Source organism: Siniperca chuatsi, linkage group LG1 (genome assembly GCF_020085105.1).
Source record: "Siniperca chuatsi isolate FFG_IHB_CAS linkage group LG1, ASM2008510v1, whole genome shotgun sequence".
In the NCBI taxonomy this organism is placed as follows: Eukaryota; Metazoa; Chordata; class Actinopteri; order Centrarchiformes; family Sinipercidae; genus Siniperca; species Siniperca chuatsi.
In genome coordinates this window covers 677,501-701,084 of record NC_058042.1, presented here as the reverse complement: position 1 = coordinate 701,084, position 23,584 = coordinate 677,501, and the positions used below count along the sequence as shown (strand labels likewise).

At 49.3% G+C, this 23,584-nt stretch overlaps 1 protein-coding gene across 3 annotated transcripts in view; it reads left to right on the top strand.

Moving 5' to 3' along the window:
* The first annotated feature begins 962 nt into the window (after positions 1-962).
* Positions 963-23,584, top strand: part of plekhg4 (pleckstrin homology domain containing, family G (with RhoGef domain) member 4) — a 49,988-nt gene continuing 27,366 nt past the window's right edge. Inside the window, exons 1-7 of one of the 3 annotated variants that reach the window (XM_044196337.1) lie at positions 963-1,107; positions 18,083-18,280; positions 18,854-20,801; positions 22,109-22,315; positions 22,713-22,836; positions 22,921-23,014; positions 23,419-23,505. In XM_044196337.1, the coding sequence (XP_044052272.1) occupies positions 1,105-1,107; positions 18,083-18,280; positions 18,854-20,801; positions 22,109-22,315; positions 22,713-22,836; positions 22,921-23,014; positions 23,419-23,505 (2,661 nt within the window). In that variant the 5' untranslated portion in view covers positions 963-1,104. Of the gene's footprint in view, positions 1,108-13,766; positions 13,874-18,082; positions 18,281-18,853; positions 20,802-22,108; positions 22,316-22,712; positions 22,837-22,920; positions 23,015-23,418; positions 23,506-23,584 lie in introns of those variants that run through there. The other 2 variants (XM_044196258.1, XM_044196419.1) reach the window with 2 other exon arrangements.

The window sequence follows — 23,584 nt, the reverse complement described above, 5'->3', positions numbered from 1 at the left end:
TCCTTCTGTTACTTCCAACAGGTCAACATTTCCACTAGTTCATATTAAAAAAAGCTGAAACAGTTATTGATGAATCAGTTAGTCGATAGAAAGAAAATGAATCTGCAACTATTTTGATAATCAATCATTTTAAGCTTTTCAAACGTGAGGATTTGCTCCTTTTCTTTGTCGTGTGAATGAGATATCTTTGGTTTTTGGGCCGTTGTCCCGACAACACGAGACCGTTGGAGACATCACCTTTGATTCTGGGAAACAATCTTTTTAAAAGTAAGTGCACCAGAGTTAGCTAGCAGCTAATTAGCATCTGTTGTCCCAGGGCAGGTAGATGATAAATAAAATCAGTATGAGAAACACAACCAACACGAGGCCGTCGGTGGCGGTGACACGTGTGCTGAGGCTGGTTTTAAACCGTCTCTGATGTTTGTGGGGAGGGAATTCCAGCCGCGCCCGGCAGAGTCCGACTGGGACAGGCCAGCCGTCCTGTAAGAGGACGGGGTGCGAGATTATGAATCATTTTAAACAGAGTAAAATAAGAAGTTAGTCAAATTAAAAAACGACTTTCGGACCTTTCTTCAATGGAGAAAGCACTTGGTAGATTTACCGGCAGTGGGAATATTCGGTAACTGCAGCCCTAAAACTAAACACCACAAGGGGCCTTTCCTGTCCACACGTCAAAGTGTCCCACGCAGGACGAATGACCACAAAGTGATCAAATGATTCAGAATTATTCAATCAAATTAAAGCTGGGGGTCGAGTGATGGTTTATATTTTTATATCTTTTACATTTTTAGATTGAAGTGATTCCTGCTGTATCAGTAATCAAAGCAGTGAGTTAATAAGGTGATCAATATGGATTTACCTTCTGTTAGACTGAACGCTGCCAGCAGAGAGAGACAGAGAGAGGTGAGGGGGAGGAGGGGGGAGGAGGGGGAGGATCCCCGAGAAGAATGACTGACAGCTGGTGGGCGGGGCTTAACACGGGAGCTACTCCACTGAGTTACAGCAGAATCAGACCTGACGGGACAAGAGACACTGACACACCACAGACAGAGGAAATGCTCTCAAACTGGAATAAACAACTACTGACCAAACACTGCAAACAGCATGGTAAGCACACACACACACACACACACACACACACACACACACACACACACACACTCTGTAGCTTCTCAGTCTCCAACTCTAGCCTGTAGCACATGTAGTGTGTGTAAGTGTGTGTGTGCCAAGCCATGACTTTTGGGTGGGGGAGGGGGCTGCAGGGGTGTAGGGTTTCCACCAAGGTGTAGTCTTCAAATGTTTGTCCAGAAGTGTGTGTGTGTGTGTGTGTGTTTTCAGTCAGTTAAACAGTCATTACAGTCTCTGTGTGTGTGTGTGTGTGTGTGTGTGGTGGGGGGTGTTCAGCTCATCTGTCAGCAGATTTAAATCAAAGAAATGTCACAGATTAGAAAATAAACATCATTTAGAAAGATCACAGTAGCAACAGTAAGGAAACTACGAAGGCGCAGATTCATTGATTTTATTGGTGGTGGTGTTTGTCGTTGTTCAAACTCACAGAACTTTATTTTAAATTCTAGCGCTCCCGAAGTTTCCACGGTGCCCAAATCTGTCGGGATGACTTCTGGGGAAATGTGTGTAAAATGATGTTGAATATTTCCATCTGAAACATAAAAACATGGAGACTGTCTGAATGTTTCCCTCAGTGGAAACGTCACTTCGATGACACGGAGACGCAGACAGACCTGTAGACAGTCCTGCTGCGGATGGTCAGTATGTGACTCCTGTACATTTGGCCGTCATGAGTAAAGACAGAATCAGTCAGGATGCTGGTTTGGACTGTAGTCGTCTCTCTGTTTTGTCCCTCAGCTCTTCCTGTAGTCTGTCTGGATGTTTTCTGTTCTCACTCAGACGGAGAGTCAGTTTAGCAGCTGTGGCTTTAGTTCCTGCTCGTTGTGATAACCGTTACCAGCCTGGTTGCTGTTACGTGGGTCTCATCGCCTGGAGGAGCACCCACGGGTGCAGTCTGCTGACAGTATGACGAACCTACAGATGTTCGTTTGGCGGCACATTCAGCAGCAACCTGGTGTTCAGTGAGAGCTGAGGTTTTGCAGAGATGTCTCATGAACTCTGCTTTAGACAAATAGGCAGTGGAGCGCCCGACCTTTAAAACAAGTCACTTAAGTGACGACAAATAGTTAATGACCGAACTGCACCTGAAACATGCAGCTCGTGCTGCAGAGACCGGCCGTGTGGATAAACTGGGTCTAATTCGTTTCATGTGTTCGGGTGTGATTCCGCTAACAAATCCAATGGCTGCCGCGCCGCGTCCTGCACGGTGAAGCCGAGGTTAACGCGCAAGCATTGGGTGTAAATACTGTCGCACATCGAAACGCTGAATTATTGATATTGAATTATTGTGCCAGTGTTTGACATGATACACATTCACTGAGTTAAAATCCACCTGCTCTCGCCCAGAACAACCCCCGCAGTTACACAGTGATTCATCACTGGACGACTGAGCCGTTAATAATAATAATAATAATAATAATAATATGTTTATTGCTTTAAGCAGAACCCGGAGGCTTTATAACGTCCGTCACCAGCTGAGCATCAGCCTGAGCAGACCGGAGGAATAAAGAGACCCGGGGCTGCTGTTTCTGAGTCACAGCACACCGAGCAGGTCGGACCGCCTCACTGTGGCATCACGCACACGCCTGGGCGGCGAGGAGGTTGTGTTGTTACCACGGAGACGGTGTGTGATTTTGTACATACGCAGTCACTGGGTGTGTTTTCTGTGACACGTTACTGAAAACCACGAGCTCAGACATGTTGGAGAACCAGGTTTGATCCACAAAGGTGTTTTCACCCGGACTGAATCCAGAACCAGGACAGGAACCAGAAACTGTCGGTTTTCTAATATTACATTCAATATTACAGTTTCTGATTTCTGGGTAATTGTTTTTATGTCGGGTGATGTAGTGCAGTTGATTAAATTGTTAGTGGAGCTGCAACCATTAGTCGATTTAATTGATTAGTCGATGGAATAATTTTTATTAGTAGTTTAAAAAACAAACAGAAACCACAACAACAACCTCACATCATTTTGTGTAGCTCAGTTTTAGGTTTTTGGTCTCTAACATTCGTTGTGGAGGTAAAATGAACTGCGCGGGACGTTTCTCTGCTCAGGTTTGTGGCATTAGTTCGATCATGGTTCAACATTTACTGCCAGCGACTGATGGTGAAGTAACATCATGTTCAGACTGACAGCCTCCTCCATCAGGAGGAAAAACGCAGCGGCATCTGCTAAAAAGTAGAAGCTGCCTTAAGACAACGCACTGTGTTGAGTTAGCCAGTCACATTCCTGGTGGATGAGTCTGTGCTGTTTACCTGGCCATCATGGGGACGGGAGCTAAAACGATAAGAAACTGGTGTCTCATACTCCAACTGGACTTCCTGCATCACATTTCATCGTGTCACCTCAGCTGTACCTGTAGTGACACGCCCACCTTACTTTCGTTCAGCACGTTGCTGTTTTCAGCTTGGAGGTAGATTCACTGATTCCAGCCGGTCTGCCGTCCAGACTGTAAACAGCTCCAATGATGCCGAAGACAAAATGCAACCAAACACAGCCTCCATCAGTTTCCATGTGCCTTTGAGACGAAGAAGCAATTCTGTAAATATTTTGACCAAACGGCCGCAGCAGCTGCTGGAGGAGAAAGTGCTTCTTTGTGCCGTAAACAGCCAGAAGGATCGCGTGAATAAAAAGACTTTTGTCCGTCTGTAAGTAGATGTTGATGCCTGGCAGCGCAGCACTGCTGTGTTTTAAATGGAGACACACAGATAAGAGAAGTGTAGTGGAGAGAAAGGAGACATTGATGGAAGCAGGACGTGTTCAGGCTCTTCCTCAGAGGCCGTACTTCAGTGATGTTGGGACTTGTTGAGGGGCTGCTGGGTAAAAAGAGGGGGGGCTGAGCGTCATGAGGAGCTGCAGGAATGTTCTTAGATAATGGGCTCGTACTGATGGATGGAGGCTCTGATGCTCTGATGCAGAAAACATCACGCAGTCATTCAGTGGCCATCTGTCTTACAACAAGGGAAGCCGCACTGCAGTTTATGTCACCACGGCAAGACAATGACGTTTTCAATCATCAGTAACACAAAATGACGAGTTTTATAAAACCGTTGACAGTTCTGGTGTAAAAGTAGTTTGAGTGAATAACTGCTGACGTCACGAAGCCTGAAGAGCTGAGAGCATCAGCTGTGTGTGGAGCGATGAGGAGGCTGGAGCCTTCCTCACATGAACACATGAAGCCGACAGAAACGTCATGTCTGAGCTTCCACTGGAGCTCTTTTGATGACGTCGTCTCGCTGTCCTCTTCTTCTGCGCTGCTTTAACGGCTGGAGGATCAGCTCCTGCTCCATCTGTACTGAGGTTGGATCGCTATCAGAGAGAGAACAACGGTTACTGTTGTACTGCAGCAGCCGTCCCAGTCGCACAACATATTTTGGCTGCTGCAATAATCTTTTCTAATTCTGGGTTTTATTTCTTATTCCAAATGAAAAGATGATGATTTTTTCAGTGTTTGACTGAGGACTTCTTCTAGAAATGACAGAATGAGGCAGATCGGAGCACCAGAAGCAGTACGACACCTGAATCTAGAAAATCCATTAAACAGGAACTACCAGGAAACAGTCTCATGTCTCTGAGCAGTGTTTGTGTTTGTTTTAAGAAATCACGATCTGGGTGGCTCGTTAGTTTGGAGGTGTTTCAGGTTTAGTCTGGATATCTGAGGTTTCCATGAGGTCAGCTGATCATCTGTATCACATTTAACACACTGACCCACTGGGCGTCTCTTCCTGTCCTGATGGGAGCTGTTTCACGCTGCCTTCGGGTCAGATGTCAGGGAAAGGAACTCCTTTGTACCTGCAGGCTACAACTCACCCGGAACAGCTTTTATTTCTCTGAAAAAGACATTTTTCAGGGCTTGTCAGTGACAGGAAGTGTCCAGTGTCCTCTGTCTTTAGTGCTGTGCTGTTGGGACAGGACAGTCCCGGGGCGATGGACTACAAAGTCCTGGTCTTTGACAATGTGACATTGTTCCTGCAGATCCAGAAGTCTTTAACACTCTGTCGTCTTCCTGCCTGAAACCTGACAACCCCCCCGAATTTAACACCCGTTAAAGAAGATTCCCCCAGGACCATACATTTCTCTGACCTACTTCATTGTGTGTGTGTGTGTGTGTGTGTGTGAGTGTGTGTGTGTGTTTGTGTGTGTTTCTAGTGGGTTATTTCTTATTTCATTATTTTACTTACTGTAGTGTTTACTACAGTAATCTGCTCACCTTCCTTTTCCCTTCAGTTCCCTTTTCCACACACACACACACACACACCTACACCTGCGTCTCACCGGCTTGCCCCGCCTCTTTCTGTTTCATCAGCACTGTGTTTTATAAAATCGCCCAAAAAACACAACTGGCGTTCTGGATTTTTTCACCTGCGAGTCCGTTTCCACAGCAGCAGGTGAGCTGCGTGGAGGAGGCTCGTTGTTAATGGCGTCGCCTGTCGAAACGATCAAATCAACGTGGCACCGACAGGTGCGTTCACTGTTGCTTTACCTGGTCCATGCTTGTAAAATATCCACGTGTCTGCGTCTTTTAACGTTTAATGTCTCTCTCTCTCGCTCTCTCTCTGTGTGTTTCTCTGCAAAATGCTAAAATGTGTCACCGGCCGTTAATATACCTGGGCGGCATTGCGTCATCTGATTGGCTCTTCTGATCGGGCTTTACCGTCGGTGGCCGATCAATCGGAGCACCTTTAAATAATACCAATATAAACCGCTCCGGAATCAGTTCTGTGCTTACTATTATTATATTAATATATATAATAACAGGTAAATCACTGATTAGATTGATTTGCAGATGCTGTCTGCATCAGTAGAAAACCGTTGGTGTCGGATTCAGAGCGCTAAACATAGAAACCGAAAGTATCAGCCGTATCAGCTGACGCCTCCATTGAATAATATACTGTAAACCTGTGGTTCTCAAACCTTTTCACAACAAGCACCCCTAACCTGACACACACTGAGTGTAGAACTTCTTGTAAACAAAAACTAAAAAAGGTCTTGCATATTTTTGGCTAGAGGTCGGCATGTGGTTATGTTAACGTGAACAGAGGCGTCCGGGTTGCACCATCCAAATAATAACAATCCTGCTCTGCCATTGGATAAGAAGCAAATCTAATAGAGCTTTCCTCTGTTGCCACGAGCGATACGAGCTGCGACCAGCCGTACACACAGCACCGCTGCTGGGTGGAGGTGAATTGGTATCAGGAGAGACAGAGTTGGATCGGTGCACCCATGCTTCCAGCTCTACCTATTTAACGAGGACCAGGTACTTAGACAAACTGTCTCCTGCACTGCAGTCAAAACAATAGTTGTCAGAGCATCATCAATACTTTCCAATTACAGACGTCTTTGATAAAATGGGACCTAATCCTGCCGCCTGACCTCATGGTGTCACATCCCGCAGAGTGAAACTCAGCAACTTCCTGCATGATGTCTGTAGGCCAGAATTTAAAGGTACAACTGTGATCCTGTGTGTTCACTGCTGGAACAAAACCAGAGAGTGCACCTTTAACCGGACACCAGGAACCAGGTGTTGTGATCAGTCAAGCCTTTCGTGTGGAGGGAAATGATGACTTTCTACTGTGTTAACGGAGAAGCTGTTGGAGAGTCTTTAGAATGAAGATGGCGTCCAGCTGTCGCCACGCTTCACCTCAGACGTCACTCCTGGTCTGTTTGATCGCCTCAGTTTGAACTTAAAGACGATTCTTTTCGGCTCTTTTCCCGAAAAGGCTGAAAGCATTTTCCGGCCGACATCTCACTTCTTATCCTGAGATTCTGATTCCTAAGATTTTAGATTTCTTTCCCTTCTTGATGTGGAGCGCTCCTGCAGCCCCTCTGAGCCTCTCAGCGGTCGGAGATTAGCTCGGTGCTTAAATCACAGCAGGTCCCAGAGGGGCCGAGGCATTACCTCTTTATTTCTACAAAGGCCCTCAGTGGAGTGGCCTTGAAGTCAGGCTTTGTGTCCCCGCTCTGCACAGCTGGGCTCAGCTTCTTGAGCAGCATTAGAAATCATTCAGTCTCAGAGTTCAGTGTCAGCCGCCTGTCGGCCCTCTGCGCTGAGAAACGCTCTAATCTAATCTCCTGTTTTAGAAACATTTTTTTGCGTGTCAAGGTCATCGCTCTGCTATCAGTCTCAGCCCGCCTCCAAACAGCCCGTGAGGTTTTGGACGTCTTTGTTGTTCCCTCATGGTTAGAGGTTTCACCCCCCCCCCCCTCAGCTGCTGCCTGTTCTCATGAAGGTGTGAACTCCTGTGAAAACACACCAGAGGAGGCAGAGACAAAGGCCATGTTTCCACCAAACACTTTCGGTGTAGTACCCTTGAAACCCGTACCTACGCGAACCTAAAGCCTAGATCTGCGTTTCCACTGCACACGGTACTCTTGGTAGGCCGGGGTGTTACTGGGGCTTCGGGACCAAACTCCTTCACTTTCCCAGCAGTGAGACTTTTCTTAGTCTTGAGAAGCTGCAGCGTTTATTAACTGACACACTGTAACCGTCACTGTACATTTACTGCCAGCTGACCTTGTCCTCCGCTCCTTTCACGTCACGTTCTGCCGCTCGCTCTCTCACTGCGCACACATGTGTGTTTATTATCCTTCAGCTTTGTTTGAGAAAAGGCTGCGGGCAGCAAGACAAAAGAACGGTTTAAAAAAACCAGGAGAGTGTGGGAAATCCCACAGCAGACGACTCTGGTTGCTCCGATCCTCTCTGACCAATCAGTGGTCTGCAGTGTTTTAGCCCCACCTTTTAGTATCGGCTCAGCTCGCTTGGATCCTCGCCAGAGGGGTAACGGAGAACGGGACGTAGTGGTTCTGTGGGTGCCATGTGTCCGTAATGTGCGACGGACTGGACTGACGGTGGAAACGCAGCTAAAGGGAAGAGGCAGAGTGGCGGCTGGTTGTAAAGATGAAGAGGAGCACGCTGAGCAGCTATCTGCCGTCAGACTGAATTCTTTAACAGACACTCGGAGTGCGTTCACACGAAACCGGTACGTTTGTAGACTTTTCCTCTGCGTTTCAGCATCTTCAGAACTAAAGCAGCGGTTTCTCGTGTGGAGCTTCTCTCTGCAGAGTGTGACTGCTGAGCTCCGGCCCGGTGCTTCAGTGTTCGGGGAAACTGAGCTGTCTGTCTCTCTGCTCACCTGTCTGTCTCTCTGCTCACCTGTCTGTCTCTCTGCTCACCTGTCTGTCTGTCTGTCTCTCTGCTCGTCTGTCTGTCTGTCTGTCTGTCTCTCTGCTCACCTGTCTGTCTCTCTCTCTGCTCACCTGTCTGTCTCTCTGCTCACCTGTCTGTCTGTCTGTCTCTCTGCTGGTCTGTCTGTCTGTCTCTCTCTCTGCTCACCTGTCTGTCTGTCTCTCTGCTCACCTGTCTGTCTCTCTCTCGTGTGGAGCTTCTCTCTGCAGAGTGTGACTGCTGAGCTCCGGCCCGCTGAGCTTTTAATGACGATCAAGCTGCTCCGTGAGGCCGACTGTGGCTGAAACGCGTCCTCCGTGGTCCAGCGGGTTAAAGGTCGATATGTCTGATCACACAGCAGAGCTGTCTCTCTGCTCACCTGTCTGTCTCTCTGCTCGTCTGTCTGTCTGTCTCTCTGCTCACCTGTCTGTCTCTCTCTCTGCTCACCTGTCTGTCTCTCTGCTCACCTGTCTGTCTCTCTCTCTGCTCACCTGTCTGTCTGTCTCTCTGCTCACCTGTCTGTCTGTCTGTCTCTCTGCTCACCTGTCTGTCTCTCTCTCTGCTCACCTGTCTGTCTCTCTCTCTGCTCACCTGTCTGTCTCTCTGCTCACCTGTCTGTCTCTCTCTCTGTTCACCTGTCTGTCTGTCTCTCTGCTCACCTGTCTGTCTGTCTGTCTCTCTGCTCACCTGTCTGTCTGTCTCTCTGCTCACCTGTCTGTCTGTCTGTCTCTCTGCTCACCTGTCTGTCTGTCTCTCTGCTCACCTGTCGGTTGGCTGTGATGCGGTTTGTTGTTTAACTGAGAAGAGACGAAGAAGAAGAGGTGTACCTGTCCTCACGTTGTTCAGGTGTTTCACTGTGGACAGACGTCTCTCCCGAAACACCTGGAGACTCTGTGAGAACTGCATTAGACTGCAGTGTGTGTGTGTGTGTGTGTGTGTTGATGCTGAACTAGCTTCAGGTGATCTGGGAATGACTGGACGTGTTCTGACACGTTTCCGTCTGTAACATTCCTGGAACTGTTGTCCGTGGAAACGTCGCCGCCTGGTTCGCTGTCTCGTCTCACGCCTCGTGTTTTACCTGCGATCGGTTTACTGCCGGGACAGTTCGAGTCCAGACACACTCGCTCTGTAGCTATTCAGCTTCCATTCCTACTCGTCATTCATCGAGCGAGATAAGATCAGACAGGTGATCCCTGTGGGGAGAACATCTCTCTGTCTTCAAACAAGCTGCAGCAGGTAACCGCAAATAAAAATAGACGTCTAAACAAGTCTCCGAACGAGAACAAAGCAAATTCATCACGTGGGGAAATGGAGAATTTAAATTTCATGCAAGACAGGTTTGGATTACAGTATCTGAAGCAGATGTAAAACCACACCAGTGGAACTTCTGAGACAGAAGTCGTCTTCACACAGGACTCGTGTTACCTGCGGACCTCGTTCGATTCATATAATTAAGAAAACAGAGCTCGTCTGTGTTCTTACTCCGGTGTGTAATCTGTAAAGTCGAAATCCCTCCGCTAATTACAGCCGCATTTCACCCGAGGTCACCTGGTCATATCGGTGCCGTGTGAACCCGCCCTCGTACGTTTATATAGCGGCTCACAGTGCTGCAGCGGAAATATTAACGAGCTCTGATAGTATGTCGGGCCGGGTTCAAATCCACCAGCAAAGTGAAATATTGACAGGTTGCTTCCCCCTCTTTTCACCTGATATGCGCTTCTTTGTGTTGAAGTGTTCGTTCCAGTCCAGTGTTTCACCTGTCGGTCAGTCCGGTTATACAGATGTTTGTTTCTGTTGAAGCTCTGCTGTGCTGATGTGTGTTTTTGTGTGTGTTGTAATGTTAGTGGAGGTGAAAACAGGCGTGCACAGTCGCCCCGTTAGCAGTGAGTAACTAGCTAGTTCCGTTAATTTGTAGTTAAACAGACTTTGGGGCGTCCTGACGCCTGCTGCGTAACCATGACAACCCCAGTTTGGTTCTGGTCGGGGAACTTCGTCCTCGTCTCGTTCTCTCTCGCGTCACTTGGCTGTAAACCGCCCGCTAAGCTGCTGAACGGCGTCGCGCTGCAGTGACCTGGTTACCTGGTTAATAGTATTTCTGCCCAGCCTTGTTTTGGAAGCGTGGCGTTCTTGTTTTAGCCGAGTCAGCGACAGAAGACGCTGAAGAGTGTCACCTGGTTTCAGCCATCAGTGAACTTCAGGGTGGACCCTCATTGGTCAACCAGATCACTGCAACACGGAAGGAAAAAATAGGATGTAGGTGTTTGTGTGTGTGTGTGTGTGTGTCTGTGTGTGTGTGTGCGTGCCTGTGTGTGTGTGTGTCTCTGTGCGTGTGTGTGTCTGTGTGTGTGTCTGTGTGTGTGTGTGTGCGTGTGTGTGTGTGTGTTTCAGCTGAAAACATCTGCACAGAGTTAAAGGCCAAAAAAGCCCAAAACAGAAAGCTTAAACACGAGCTTTTACTGATCCTGTGCTAAAGCACCGTGTATTGTGTTGGAAACCTGTGAATGACCTGAGGTTGGGGGGTGACTGTAGTCCTGTAGATTTAAGGTGTGTCTTTCTTTCTGTTATCCCGTCTCGTGTGTTTGTGACGGAGACAAGTCTCATTCAGGACGCAGCCGGCGCTGACGTCAGCTGTCGCTGTTCACGTTAATTCAGTGAGAAACTCGACAGAACAAAATGAAATGAAACTGGAAGATGAGTTCCTGTCGCCTCGCATCATTCTCAGTGACTGGGCCGGGACTCGTGACCCGGGACCGGTCCGTGCAGTCCAGTCTCTGAGAATCCCAAATATACATAATGCGCAGGTATTGGCAGGAGCAGGTCTGCAGGCACATCTGTACAGAACATCTGTGTGTAGAAGTGCAAAGTGAACGACGTAACTTTGGATGTAAATATCCGTATATATCCTTATTGAACTGCTCCGAACAGCCTCCGCCACAGCTGGCTGTTCTGTCACTGGGTCAAAGGTCACGCCTCCTGTGGGTCCCTTGCCTTCAGAGCTCCTCCCTCCTCATGCCGTGTCACCATGATTGGTTACTAAAAAGGTCATGACCCCTGCTTTTTGGAAACCGTGACCCCACTTATGGTGTGGTTGTTTCAGCATGTGAGCAGCAGAGAGACCCGCGTTCGAGGCGCGTTTAATCAGCCGGACGTCCGCGATACGGAGGATCCTGGATGCTTGCCAGAATGACGGCACGTGATGTTTATTTGTAGGTTCAGCCCAAAACCATCGGCCTGTAGGATCCTGTCCTGCAGCCTGAGTGGGGCCTGACAGTGACCCTGTTATTTGCTGCACCCTCATCCTCCACACCCAACAGGAACTGGTTTTTCCATCAGCAGTCAGCTGAACAGTTGGGTGGATGAATCATGGCCCTCCGGGGAGAGAGAGGCTGCCGCTGACTATTCATTAAAACCAGCATAACCTGAGAGATTGGATTAGTTTATCTTAAAGGCTCCATCTGGATGATTAAACAGCAACCTCTGCTCTGCCATCCACATCACACGCCCTGGAAGTCTCTGACATACGATGTATTTTGGGGTTTAGTTTGAAGGATCAGGACATTTCTCACGAGTCCTGCGTACAACACACTGCCATTGTGTTGCATTATTTAACTAAAACCTGTAGGTTTAAATCCTAAACGTGGACTCGTACACAGCTCTGCTTCCCATTTCTGTATTTTCTTTAATTTTGTGTCAGCACAGAAACTCAGGACTCTCCTGGTTGGTGGAACCAGCCTGCAGGTTCATGTCCTGACCCCAGTTTGAATTATTTCTGCCTCTAAATACTACAGTACCCATGAGCCTCAGCTGCTGTTGCTGTGGTGAGGAAGCCAGTCAGACACGGTTACTGACTTCATCCAAACTGATCCAGAATCTGACAGTGAACTGATTTAATCTTCAGCTCCAGCTCGCCGTTAGCAGAACGTGAAGCTCTGTGATTGGATGTTTGGCAGTGAAATGCACCCTGGGAGTCGTAGTTGACTGCTCTCCTTCAGTTTTTCTGTCACAACCCCGTAATAGCTCCTCCCACTGTAAATAAACTGCAGGTAACCATAGCAACAGATGCTTCAGGCTCAGGTTTAAACACAGCTGACCTTTGTTCCTTCAGTCAGTGGACTCCGAGGTGGAAGATTATAATAATTAATCATGTTTTTTTGTATCCGGATGCCTCGCAGCGCAGTATCACTTACGTAATGTCTGACTATTTTCACCCTCTGCTACTGAGACGTGATCAGGTTTGTCTGGTCTCTCCTGCCTGGGTTCACCAAAGTAATCTACGCTTTACTGCAGACCAACTACGAGCTGAATCTACTTATGTTTGTTTCTATGTTTGTTTCTTTGGGTAATTTCAGCTAGGCTAATTTGAGTTTTCATTATTTAGCCAAAAGCACAATAAAAGTTTTAACTCGACAACAACTCAACTCACTTTCAGCTTAAAACCAGTGACCGTATAAAAGAAGTCAGATTGTACAGAAGTCTGAGAAAACGCCTCACTTTACCTAAAAAACGGTTTCCTAATGAGTCCATTAGCTAGCTTCAGGTCTTCTTCAGTACGGCACGATGATCATTTTGTAAATTATGGTCCCGTTTAGAGTAAAATCGACATAAAGCAGGGTTTGCTTTAGGGCGGGGCTACCTCGTGATTGACGAGTCGCTGCCACGGCGACCTGTCAGTCAGGATAGAGGCGATGTGTATCCGCTGCACTGTGGACATTTAACTAGCTGTGAACTTGTCTTTGGGGGCTGTCGGTGTTTTCGTCTATGACCTTTGACCCTCTCACAGTGTTCTCAGCTCATGAAAGTTAACTAACATGTTGGTCGCCTGAAAATGTTTTATTCAGCGTTCGGTTGGACTCAGAGACTCTGAGGCGGCTGTTCATTTTTGACGTTAAAAGTACGTTTTGTTTTAAGCCTGTTTTTCGCACCAGCCAAAGTTAGCATCCCAGTTAATATCACAGTTAACGTGAATTACAGATGCTTTTACTAACCTAGCTAGCGCTAGCATTAGCTGATAGCTTAGCATTTGCTATGCTCCCCAGCTCCACCCCCGCGTCCAAATATGGTCACTTCTGGTTCCAAAAAACCAAGATGGCGACGGCCAAAATGCCAAACTCGAGGCTTCACGGTGACTGTCCACTTCTTTTACGCAGTCGATGCCTAAAACCCAGTTAGTCAGCGGGACAAAATAGAATTTTACATCGCCCAGATTATACCAATTACACAGTTCTAACTTTTATAACAGAAACTCAATCGCTGCTCTGTCTGAAGGCACAGCAGAGGAAGGAACTTTAAATCCTCTGGTTTGACCTCTGACCTTTGGCCTCCTTATAATTGGCTGTCAGTGATCTCGGAAATGAAGCGTTTTCTGCATTTGTACCTTAAATAAGAGCTTGAGCTAAATGAAATGCTGTGAAGCTAAATAAAAGTAAAACGTGGGTTTTTTTCACAGAGCTCTGGTGTGCTGAGGATAATGAAGTTATTCTTCAGCGGGGCCTCAGAGTGGGTGGCCTCCTGCACTCTCCCATGGGAACCTCACTCAGCCTGCTTTGATGTGCCGCCTCCTCACTCTCAACACCAAGGCAAAGCTGTAGTCTTAATACTGTAATCCTCACATTTATACACTCGGTGATTCCTACAGTTGGATTAACATTTTGTGTGTGTTGTAGTTGACCCTCATTTCCATTATTTTTATGTTTCCATCACAGAGCTGCTTCTCAGTGTCCTTTAAATGGCGCGGGGTTTAATTGTGCATATGCTCTGACGCTTTTATCATAAAACAATAATCCAAAGCGCTTTACATGCCTCTCCCTCACACACTGGCCCTGATGGCAGCGAGCGGCCGTGCAGCATGCTGGTCTGACCACTGAGAGCAGCTCGGGGCTCCGCGTGTTGCCCGAGGACACTTCACCGCGTGGAGCCGGGGATCAAACCACCAACCCTGCGATTATTGGACGACCGGATTCACGTCTCTTTCTTCTTTATTTTCTTGAAGCTTGTATATCAGAAAGAGAGAATGCGTTTCTTGAACACATACTGTGTGTTTCAGGGAATATGAACTCTATAATATCCACACAGACGCATTAAAACAGCCGTGCGTCGTGGATCAGCCTGGCTATCGGCCCGTATCTCCAAATGTTCTCGGTGATTCAGGTCTGGTGTTGCGCTCATTGACGGCCGTTTCCCTTGTTGGAAAACAATTGAGCCAATCGGAGCTTTGAAGGCCGGATTAAGAACGGTGAGGTCATCTTCCTGCGACAGAGACCGATAAATGAGATGGATGCAGGTTCACAGTTCTTCAGCTGAAGTCTAATATCAGAGCCTTTTCCCTCTCTTCCCTCGCCTCGCTTGGTTTTTCTGTACGTTGTTGTGTCTGATTCTGACGAAGGTTGCAAGATCAAAAAATCCTACCTTTCATTTTTTTAATGCATTTTTCTTTTTGGTGTCGAGAGAATGATTCACATGTTCGAGCTGTGATTTGTTTGGCGAAGCAGAATTCCCTCCCTGTTGCTCAGCTGATAATTGGTCTCTCCAAACATGTGACTTCGGTTTCCACAGTGTGCACAGTTGGTGAGCAGAAACAATAATAAACTGTTCTTGTTTACCACCATCCAGTCCTCCAAATACAGACGTCTTCAGCTGCTCATGTGAGTAATTTTGTACCATGTTTGGTTTATTCGCTTTCCTTCAGTAGTCCTGCTTAGTTTTAGTGTTTACATCTTTGTAATATTCTGTAAAGCTGTTGAACTGAGTCTTGTCTCAACACGACACCATGAAACCAACAGATCTGGAGTCCAGTACGTGTTGTGGTTAACTCAGAACATACAGTCCAATCAAATACAGACTGGTGTTAAACACACCTGCAGAAACTCTGAGGGCCGAGTCTCTACATCGCTGTAGTTATTGGCTTTAAAGGGTCGTTTAGAATCCACCGCATGTTTAAGAATCAGTTGGAAGTTACTTTGAGGCTTTTCTGTTTGTGTGTTTGTGTTTGTATTTGTTCTTGTTGTAACCATCTTTTCCAGGTGAGGTATGCGATTCTAATCTTTTCGTCAGATTCAGTGAATCTCTCCTCTCGGTCCGCTAGCTGTGCGTTCAGCGTGAGCGCTGACAGAAACTCTGGTGTTCGTACTCAGCATCTGATTTCTCCAGAATCGCACCCCCCACCTTTAAACTGTTGGAGCTCTTCTGTGTTTATGACGCTGTGTGAAATTGTGTTGGCTTTAGCGTCCGCTCTGAGCCAAAAGAAGTTCTGTCTTTGCTTGCGTCAACAGTTTGAACTCATGATCTGTCATGTCTGTGGGCCAGCGTGCGTTTCAGCAGTGTACAAATCCCCCTGCAGCCCCGGCCCGCTGTCATCTGATACCCTGCTGCTAACATTGGCCTCAGCGCTGCATTTGGCTGCCAGTTGTTGTGTGTGAATCCTGCTCAGCTGAGTGACATCCAGAATATTCGCCTCCGCAGAGACTGAAGGAGAGCCTGGCTGTGTTGCTGGCAGGATGACATGACTGGAAGCAGGAGGAAGCTGCCAGCCTATCTCCATCAGAAGAGAGCAAATACACCAAGTCTGTCTGATTTTTAATTTCTGTTGTTAGCTAACCAGCTAGCCAGCGGTCATCCAACGTATGAGTTCAGGACTTTAGAGACGCTGCTAAAACCACGTCTCCTTTCTACATTTGTGTTTCTACACCTGTTCAGTAAACATCAGACAGGCAGATGTTTTCAGAATGACAGAGGTGAGGTTCAGGTCTGGTAGCCTGTTTCATTTTAGATCTGGTTCCAGGTTGATAAAATCCCCATGAGAAGCTGTTAACCTCCCAATCTGCCAGTCACTCAGTTAGCAGGCTTCTCACTTTTAGCTAGCACTGCAGCTTATAGCAGCTGTAGCTAACTAACATCAGTGCTGTACGTTATTTAATGTGCTGTCTGCTAGTCAGCGTCTGTACAGACCAACAGGTGTGACAGCGGCCAGGTGTTTATCCATAAGATAACGTTTGGTGTGAAAACATGCTGAGTGCACGTTCATCGTCCTCCGTCAAACATGGAGTTTAAGTGTGAGTTTGCTCTGAGAGACATTTACAGAATAAGAATATTTCCGTGAATATGAAGTAGATATTGAGGAGCGGAGCCACCACTTCTTTCAGTCAGTGTGGTTTAAATTGGTTATACTTATAAGGTTTTATCATCTTAAGTTAAAGAGGAGGATGAGGAGGGAACCTGGACTCACATTCTCCTGTGCCAACAGAAAAGAGAGGCTACATGGCTACACAGAAACAGCATTTAAATGTTGAAACACACTCAGTCGGTCACAGAGCAGGCTGGAGCCAGACGGCGTGCGCCGGCTGATATTTTTACCTGACCGGTCTCTGCTGCCTCCAGACCGGGGGATCCAGTTACAGTTCCTGTTCTCACCGTGGCAGACGGGGCCTCCCAGCCACACCTCCAGGGCCTGCCGGGCGTTAGCCTGAAATGTTGAACTTGTTTTTGACTGAAAGAACAAACACGTGCTGATCAGAGGCGTGTTGGCCGTGTATGAGAGCGCTAATGTACCTACCATGGAGACAAATGTGCAGACCGCTAACAGCTGCAGGTCTCTGCTGCGTGCTGTGGTTGGTGTAAATGGATCTGTCACCTCTCGGCTCTAAAGGCCCTCCTCCTCTCTGATGTTCAGACCGTCTGTAGGTCAGTTTCGCAGTGGTCACATGTGGAAGTGGCTCGGTGAGTCTGTTCTTTGTGTGTGCTGGATGTCCTGTAAACACACACGCTCGCAGCTGTAACCGCGTTAACCTCGTTGAGCCCTGAGCTAGCTTAACCTTTCCTCACACTTTGTGGGCTACAGGTGTTTTGGGTTAGAGGGCACTTGACAACCATAACTCAGGGTTAAGATCACATGACTTAAAGTTGGCTATGATTTCTCATTGGGATTAATGAAGATCTGTTATGCTCATTTCCAGCTCTATGTTTTTTATTCTGGGATTCCACTAGAGTAGCTTTGCATGATGCACAGTTCAGAATAATCCTTATTTATATGCTGGCCCTTAATGCAGTTCTTCCTGTCTGAAACAAGCCTCCCTAAAAGCCCACTTTCCCATGATTGGCCAACTTCCCGGACGCCTGCCGAGGGGCAGCGAGCCGCTGTAACCGGTTTTCTTTATCCACGCGCTGCTGTGAGCCGCGTGCCGCATCATTGTGTTGCCAGTGAGCTCGACAGCTACGACGGCTACAGTAACTTAGCTTGCAAAATAGCGATGTGGGGCACTGAACTGGATGAGTTTACCGTTTGTCAGACCACAAATGAGACAAGAATTAGGTTTGAAAAACAATAACATTCGACACAGGAGCAGAGAGGTTCTGGGGGCCGGGCCTCACTGATTCACTGATTTTGGTGAAACTGGATCATATTTTATTGAGAAAATATTTTCAGATAGCAGATCTGCTTTAACAGATAGCTTTAAAGTAACTGCTAACTGCTAGTTAGCTCAGTTAGCCACGCAGCTAGTGGTCCTTTCAGCTTAGCGGACTACCCGGACGCAGAGCCCTGAGTGAGTGTTGGTGTTTACACTGCTAGCACAGGAGCTTTGGACCGCCGGGAGGAGCAGGTTTTCAGGCTCAGGCTCCAAGCTCCCAGTCCGGGCAGAGGTAGCTAGCTAATAGCACTAGCTGCACGGCTAACAGAGCTAATAGTAGCTGTGGTAGCGCTCGAACAACTCAGACAGACGGAGCGGGTGGATGAAGTTGAAAGTGTAAAACAAGCTGATAAAGTCTGACCCTCTTCTTCCTTTTCCTCTCAGGACTCTGAATCTTTGGACCGGTGCATCCAGACTGCTCTGTCAGACCTCTACCTGCCCTTCCAGGCCACATCCCCGACTGTCCTCTGTCAGGTCCTCAGCGTGGTGGAGAGCTGCTACAGAGGAGACGGTCTTCGCTACCTTATCCACTTCCTGTTGCCTGCGAAGCAGTTCTTAGCGAACCTCCAGCAAGGCGCCTGTGTGAGTATATCTGGATTTGTCTGATTGTGGGCTCTAGTGTCCAGTCTGTAGTGGCTACCGGTCAGTCTGTGTGGGCTACTGTCCGGTCTGTGTGGGCTACCATGAAGCTTTTCAGTCAGTTCCAGCGCTGTGTCTGTGTGCAGCGTCGGCCTTTATAAGACTAACGGTGGCTGGGACTGCCTGTACGGCTGACGGTAGGTCACATGGCTCGACCTTCACCTACACCTGTAACTCTGCTGTGCTGACGGCAGCACTGAAGCTCTCCGGTGTTAATACCATCAAGTCCACATACAGGAAGTGTTGCTCAGCAACACATTTCAACATCATTCAAAGTGAATAAATATGAAACGTAACAGTTACAGAGCTAACGTTCAGCCCGACGATCTGTTCGGAAGCAATAAAAATGTCAGTTATTTTTAATTGATCCTAATCTCTCTCCCCCTCCTCATCCTCCCCTCTCCTCCTCCTCCTCCCCTCCTCCTCTCTCCTCCTCCTCCTCCTCCTCCTCCTCCTCCTCCCTCCCCTCCTCCCTCCCCCCCTCCTCCTCTCCCCCTCCTCCCCTCCCCTCCTCAGTTGCAGTACTGTGGTCTGTTGTTTCGTCATGAAGGCTGGCCTCTGTGCGTCCATGAGAAGGTAGTGGTTCAGCTTTGTCCTCTGGACCAGCGCCTCCTCCGTCCAGGAGACTTCTACCTGCTGGTTTCTCCTCCCGCTGCTGTTCCTCCTCGAGCACACAGCGCCTCCTGCAGGAGCGCTGTTACCTCCTCCCCCCGTCTGCTCCTGTGCAGCGTGTCAGCCAGCAGCCGTCATGTGGAGCAGCAGGAGGTGTCGGAGATAGCCCTGCGGTCCCTCTTCAGCATGGCCTGGCTGGACTCCGTCAACAGGGAGAGGGAGCAGCGAGGAGCGTCCAGGCTGGAGCGCTGCCTCCTCTCTGCCCACGGAGACGTCTTCAGGGTCCCGTGGGAGGACCTGGTCTACCCACAGTTCATCAGCCGGCCCCGGACCTCCCTGAAGGAGGATAAGGAGTCGTCCGTTAAGGATGGAGATATGTTAATTACTACGTCTCGCAGTCTGTGTAGAGATGCTAATGCCTCGAGACAGGATGTAAAACTCCTCCCATCTTCTACAAAAACTGACCAATCACCAGCGAGCAGCGAGGGCGAGGACTCGGAGGGCGAGTACGTGGAGCTGACGGAGCTCCCGCTGCCTCGCTTCTCCCCTCAGAAAGGCTCCTTAACCCAGTCCATCAGCCTGCAGCACCGAGCCAGGACCAGCACACACACCGCTGCACACACACCTCCGAACACACACACTCCCAAAACCACCAGCACACACACCGCTGCACACACACCTCCGAACACACACACTCCCAAAACCACCAGCACACACACCGCCGGTGCCACACACGCCGGGTTTTGCTCCAGGCTCATCAAGGAGAACCTCAACCAGGACTCCTGTGGACCTGTCATCCTCACCCCCACCTCCCCCTCCTCCTCTGCTCCTCCTGAAGTCGTGGGAGCCTCCTGTCAGGTGGAGCGCAGGACGTCACAGGAGCAAATAGGAGGTACTGACTCAGGCAGGGGTCTGAAGCTAAACGCTGAACCTGCAAACTGCACAGGACAGAGAGAGGAGGAGGAGGTGGAGGAGGGAGAAGAGGTGCAGCGAGGGAAAGAGGGGGAGGCAGAGGAGGAGAGGGAAGAGGGAGAGCTGATGGAGACGCAGAAAGGGAAGCATGAAATGGTGTCAGGTGAAGATGATGAAGAGAAGGAAGAACAGCTGGAGGACACAGAGTGTAGGAGGGATGTAGATTTACTGCCGCACACACACACTGCTGAGGAGGAAGGAGAAAGGGAGGAGGAAGAGGAGGATGAAAGTGCAGAGACAGAGGGAGACAATGAGTTGGAGGAGGTGGAGGTAGAAGAGGAAGTTCAGGTTATAATTGTGCCGCAGAGTAAAGAAAGAAGGGAGGAGGAGCAAGTGATGAAAGAAGACGAAGAGAGAGGAGGAGGAGGAGAGAAAGAAGATGAAGAGAGAGGCGGAGGAGAAGAGAAAGAAGATGAAGGGAGAGGAGGTGAACAAACTCAAGTAGATAAGGAAGCTGACTCATGTACCAACACACACTCTGAGGACTCTTATTCTGAAAATATTACACAAGACACACACTCTGAGGACTCTTATTCTGAAAATATTACACAACACACACACTCTGAGGACTCTTATTCTGAAAATATTACACAACACACACACTCCGAGGACTCTTATTCTGAAAATATTACACAACACACACACTTAGAAGACTCTTATTTTGAAAACGACACACTACAAACACACACTGAGGAGTCCAACACGCCAGCAGTGGATCCAGACTCTCGTCAGACTGAACCCGGTGAGTCTGACACCGGACAGGAAGAGGAGGAGGACGACGAGGAGGAGGACGACGAGGAGGAGGACGACGACGACGAAGAGGAGGAGTGCAGCAGTGAGGAGGTTGGTGGAGGAAGACCTGCAGAGCTTCAGACTGAAGGTACAGAAACCTGTTTCTCCTCCTCACTCCCTTTCCCCCTCCTGCTTTTCATTCCACAAACCATCAGACTCTTTCTGTCTTCACTTATCTCCTCCTCCTCCTCCTCCTCCTCTGATTGGCTGAATTAGTCCTCCTCCTCCTCCCTTTCCACCTTCCTCCTCAGCCACCTCCTGTTCTCACTCTAACACACTTCAGTCTGGAGGTTATCTAGACCTGAGAGGAGCCGAGGCAGCTAACAGGCTCGCTGGTGAACTGGTTGTATAATGGAGTGGTTAGTGGACTACTGGTCAACTGGTTAGGGGACTAGTTAGCGTGTGGACTGTGGGCTCTGACTACAGGACGAGCTGATACAGATATGCGATAAGGATTAAGAATCAATCGTTAAGTGGTATTTACCTCCAGGCTTCGGCAAGCGGTCGACGCAGTGGCGTGGCGAGCTGAGCGGAGTGCGTCCGTCGCTGAGAGGCGTCCTGTTACTTCTGCTGAGCTCAGCAGTGCAGGCCGAGCCGCTGTCGTTCGTCCCTCCAGAGTACCTGCTGCGGAGTACCTGCTGCGGAGTACCTGCTGCGGAGTACCTGCTGCGGAGTACCTGCTGCGGAGTACCTGCTCCGGAGTACCTGCTGCGGAGTACCTGCTGCGGAGTACCTGCTCCGGAGTACCTGCTGCGGAGTACCTGCTGCGGAGTACCTGCTGCGGAGTACCTGCTGCGGAGTACCTGCTGCGGAGTACCTGCTGCGGAGTACCTGCTGCGGAGTACCTGCTCCGGAGTACCTGCTGCGGAGTACCTGCTGCGGAGTACCTGCTCCGGAGTACCTGCTGCGGAGTACCTGCTGCGGAGTACCTGCTGCGGAGTACCTGCTGCGGAGTACCTGCTGCGGAGTACCTGCTGCAGAGTACCTGCTGGCGCTCTGAGCGAGCAGAAACGTTAGCTCGATGTAGAGAGTTAGCTGAAAGTCTCGAGTGTGAGAGCAGCACGCAGGAATCTTCTCTTCTCTTTATATAAATATATGTTCAACAGCCGGCCGGGCTAATGCCTTCAGGCTGTGTGTGTGTGTGTGTGTGTGTGTGTGTGTGTGTGTGTGTGTGTGTGTGTGTGTGTGTGTGTGTGTCCTGTGCTCTATCTTTGTGAGGATCACTTTAAGTCCTCACAAAGATAGAGAGACCTTTGACAGTGAGGCTGTTGGTGGGGAGTGAGGACCTTTGGTCTGGTCCCCTCTTCAAAGGGCTGTGAGGGGACAGTGTTATGTCACAGTGAAGGTCCTCACAAGTACAGTGTAACAGTACCAGGGTGTGTCTTCTGTGCACAGGCCTCAGCACTGAGCCGCCTCCTGCCCGCTCAGACGCCAGTCTGTCTGCTGCTCCCGGTCCAACAGAACCAGAACGACCAGCAGCCCCTCCGGAGCTGGACCAGTCAGCTGCTCCCGCCGTCCCACTAAGGCTCACCCAGTCCTCCCAGTCCCAGCAGTCCAGCTTCTCCAGTGTGCTGCTGACTTCTGGAGCTCTCTGTCTGCCAGGTGAGAAGAGCACAAACCTCACGTAGACTTCACCTGCACCAGGTTTAGACCCAGAGCAGATACTGAACGCAGAATAGACCAAGCTCTGGACTAAACCGGGACCAGGGTTAAGGATCACGTGACCGATGACACGTGAAGCCTGATGTCGTTAGCGAGCAGTTGCCGATGCATGTGACGAGCACATTAATTATATCCGCCCGGTCCCACAGTGCGTCCCTGAGCCCCTTCATGGTCTCAGGTCTGGTTTCTTACGGCCTTTTCAAAGATTCCGATCAATAATGTTATCAGACAGGAAGTGGGCGGGAATCGAACGCACGCGCTCGGGTCACAGAGGGGGGTCGGACCGATGCTTTGTGTGGCGGCTGAAACAGTTGGTCTCCTCTGCGTCTCTCTGCAGGAACCAGAGACAGGAGCGGTCGAGCTCTGCTGACGGTCCGCACCAGGAACGCCGTGTGGTCGAACCCCGACTGTGACAGCGCAGAGCTGCTCCGCCTCCTGCTCTACTACACCTCCACCCTCAGGTACGAACCCCCGCCTGCTTCACAGCTCTCGCTCAGGTTACTGGGGCGTGTTCCTCCTCTGACATCACTTCCTGTGTGGAACAGGAAGGAGGTGGGAGCGTTGGGGCTGACGGTGCTGGTGGACGCCCGCAAAGCTGCTCCTGTCCCCGCCCTGTTCTCCGCCCTCAGGTCCCTGCAGGTGAGTCTGAAACTGCACCGCCCGGGAACATGAGTTCAGTCCGGGGACGCTACGTCAGAACGAACCCGGTTCCTTCTGCTGCTGTGAGTCGAGAGAGATTCAGTGAATGTGGACGATGCCGGCTGCTCACCTGTGTGTGTGTGTGTGTGTTTGTGTGTGTGTGTGTGTGTGTGTGTTTCTACGTGTGTGTGCGTGTGTGTGTGGGGGTGTGTGTTTCTACATGTGTGTGTGCGTGTGTGTGTGTGTGTGTGTGTGTGTGTGTGTGTGTGTGTGTGTGTGTGTGTGTGTGTGTGTGTTTCTGTGTGTGTGTGTGTGTGTGTGTTTCTGTGTGTGTGTGTGTGTGCGTCTGTGTGTGTTTCTGTGTGTGTTTCTGTGTGTGTGTGTGTCTGTGTGTGTGTGTGCAGGAGAACACACCAGGCTCCGTCCACACTGTGTTGCTGCTGGTCAACAAGGACTCGTCTCTTCGTCTGGACAAAGCTGCAGCCACACAGGTAACCTGACACCTGGTCACGCCCCTGGTCTCTGTAAGTCCACCTGTTCATGGGATCTGATTTCTCTGTGACCTCTGAC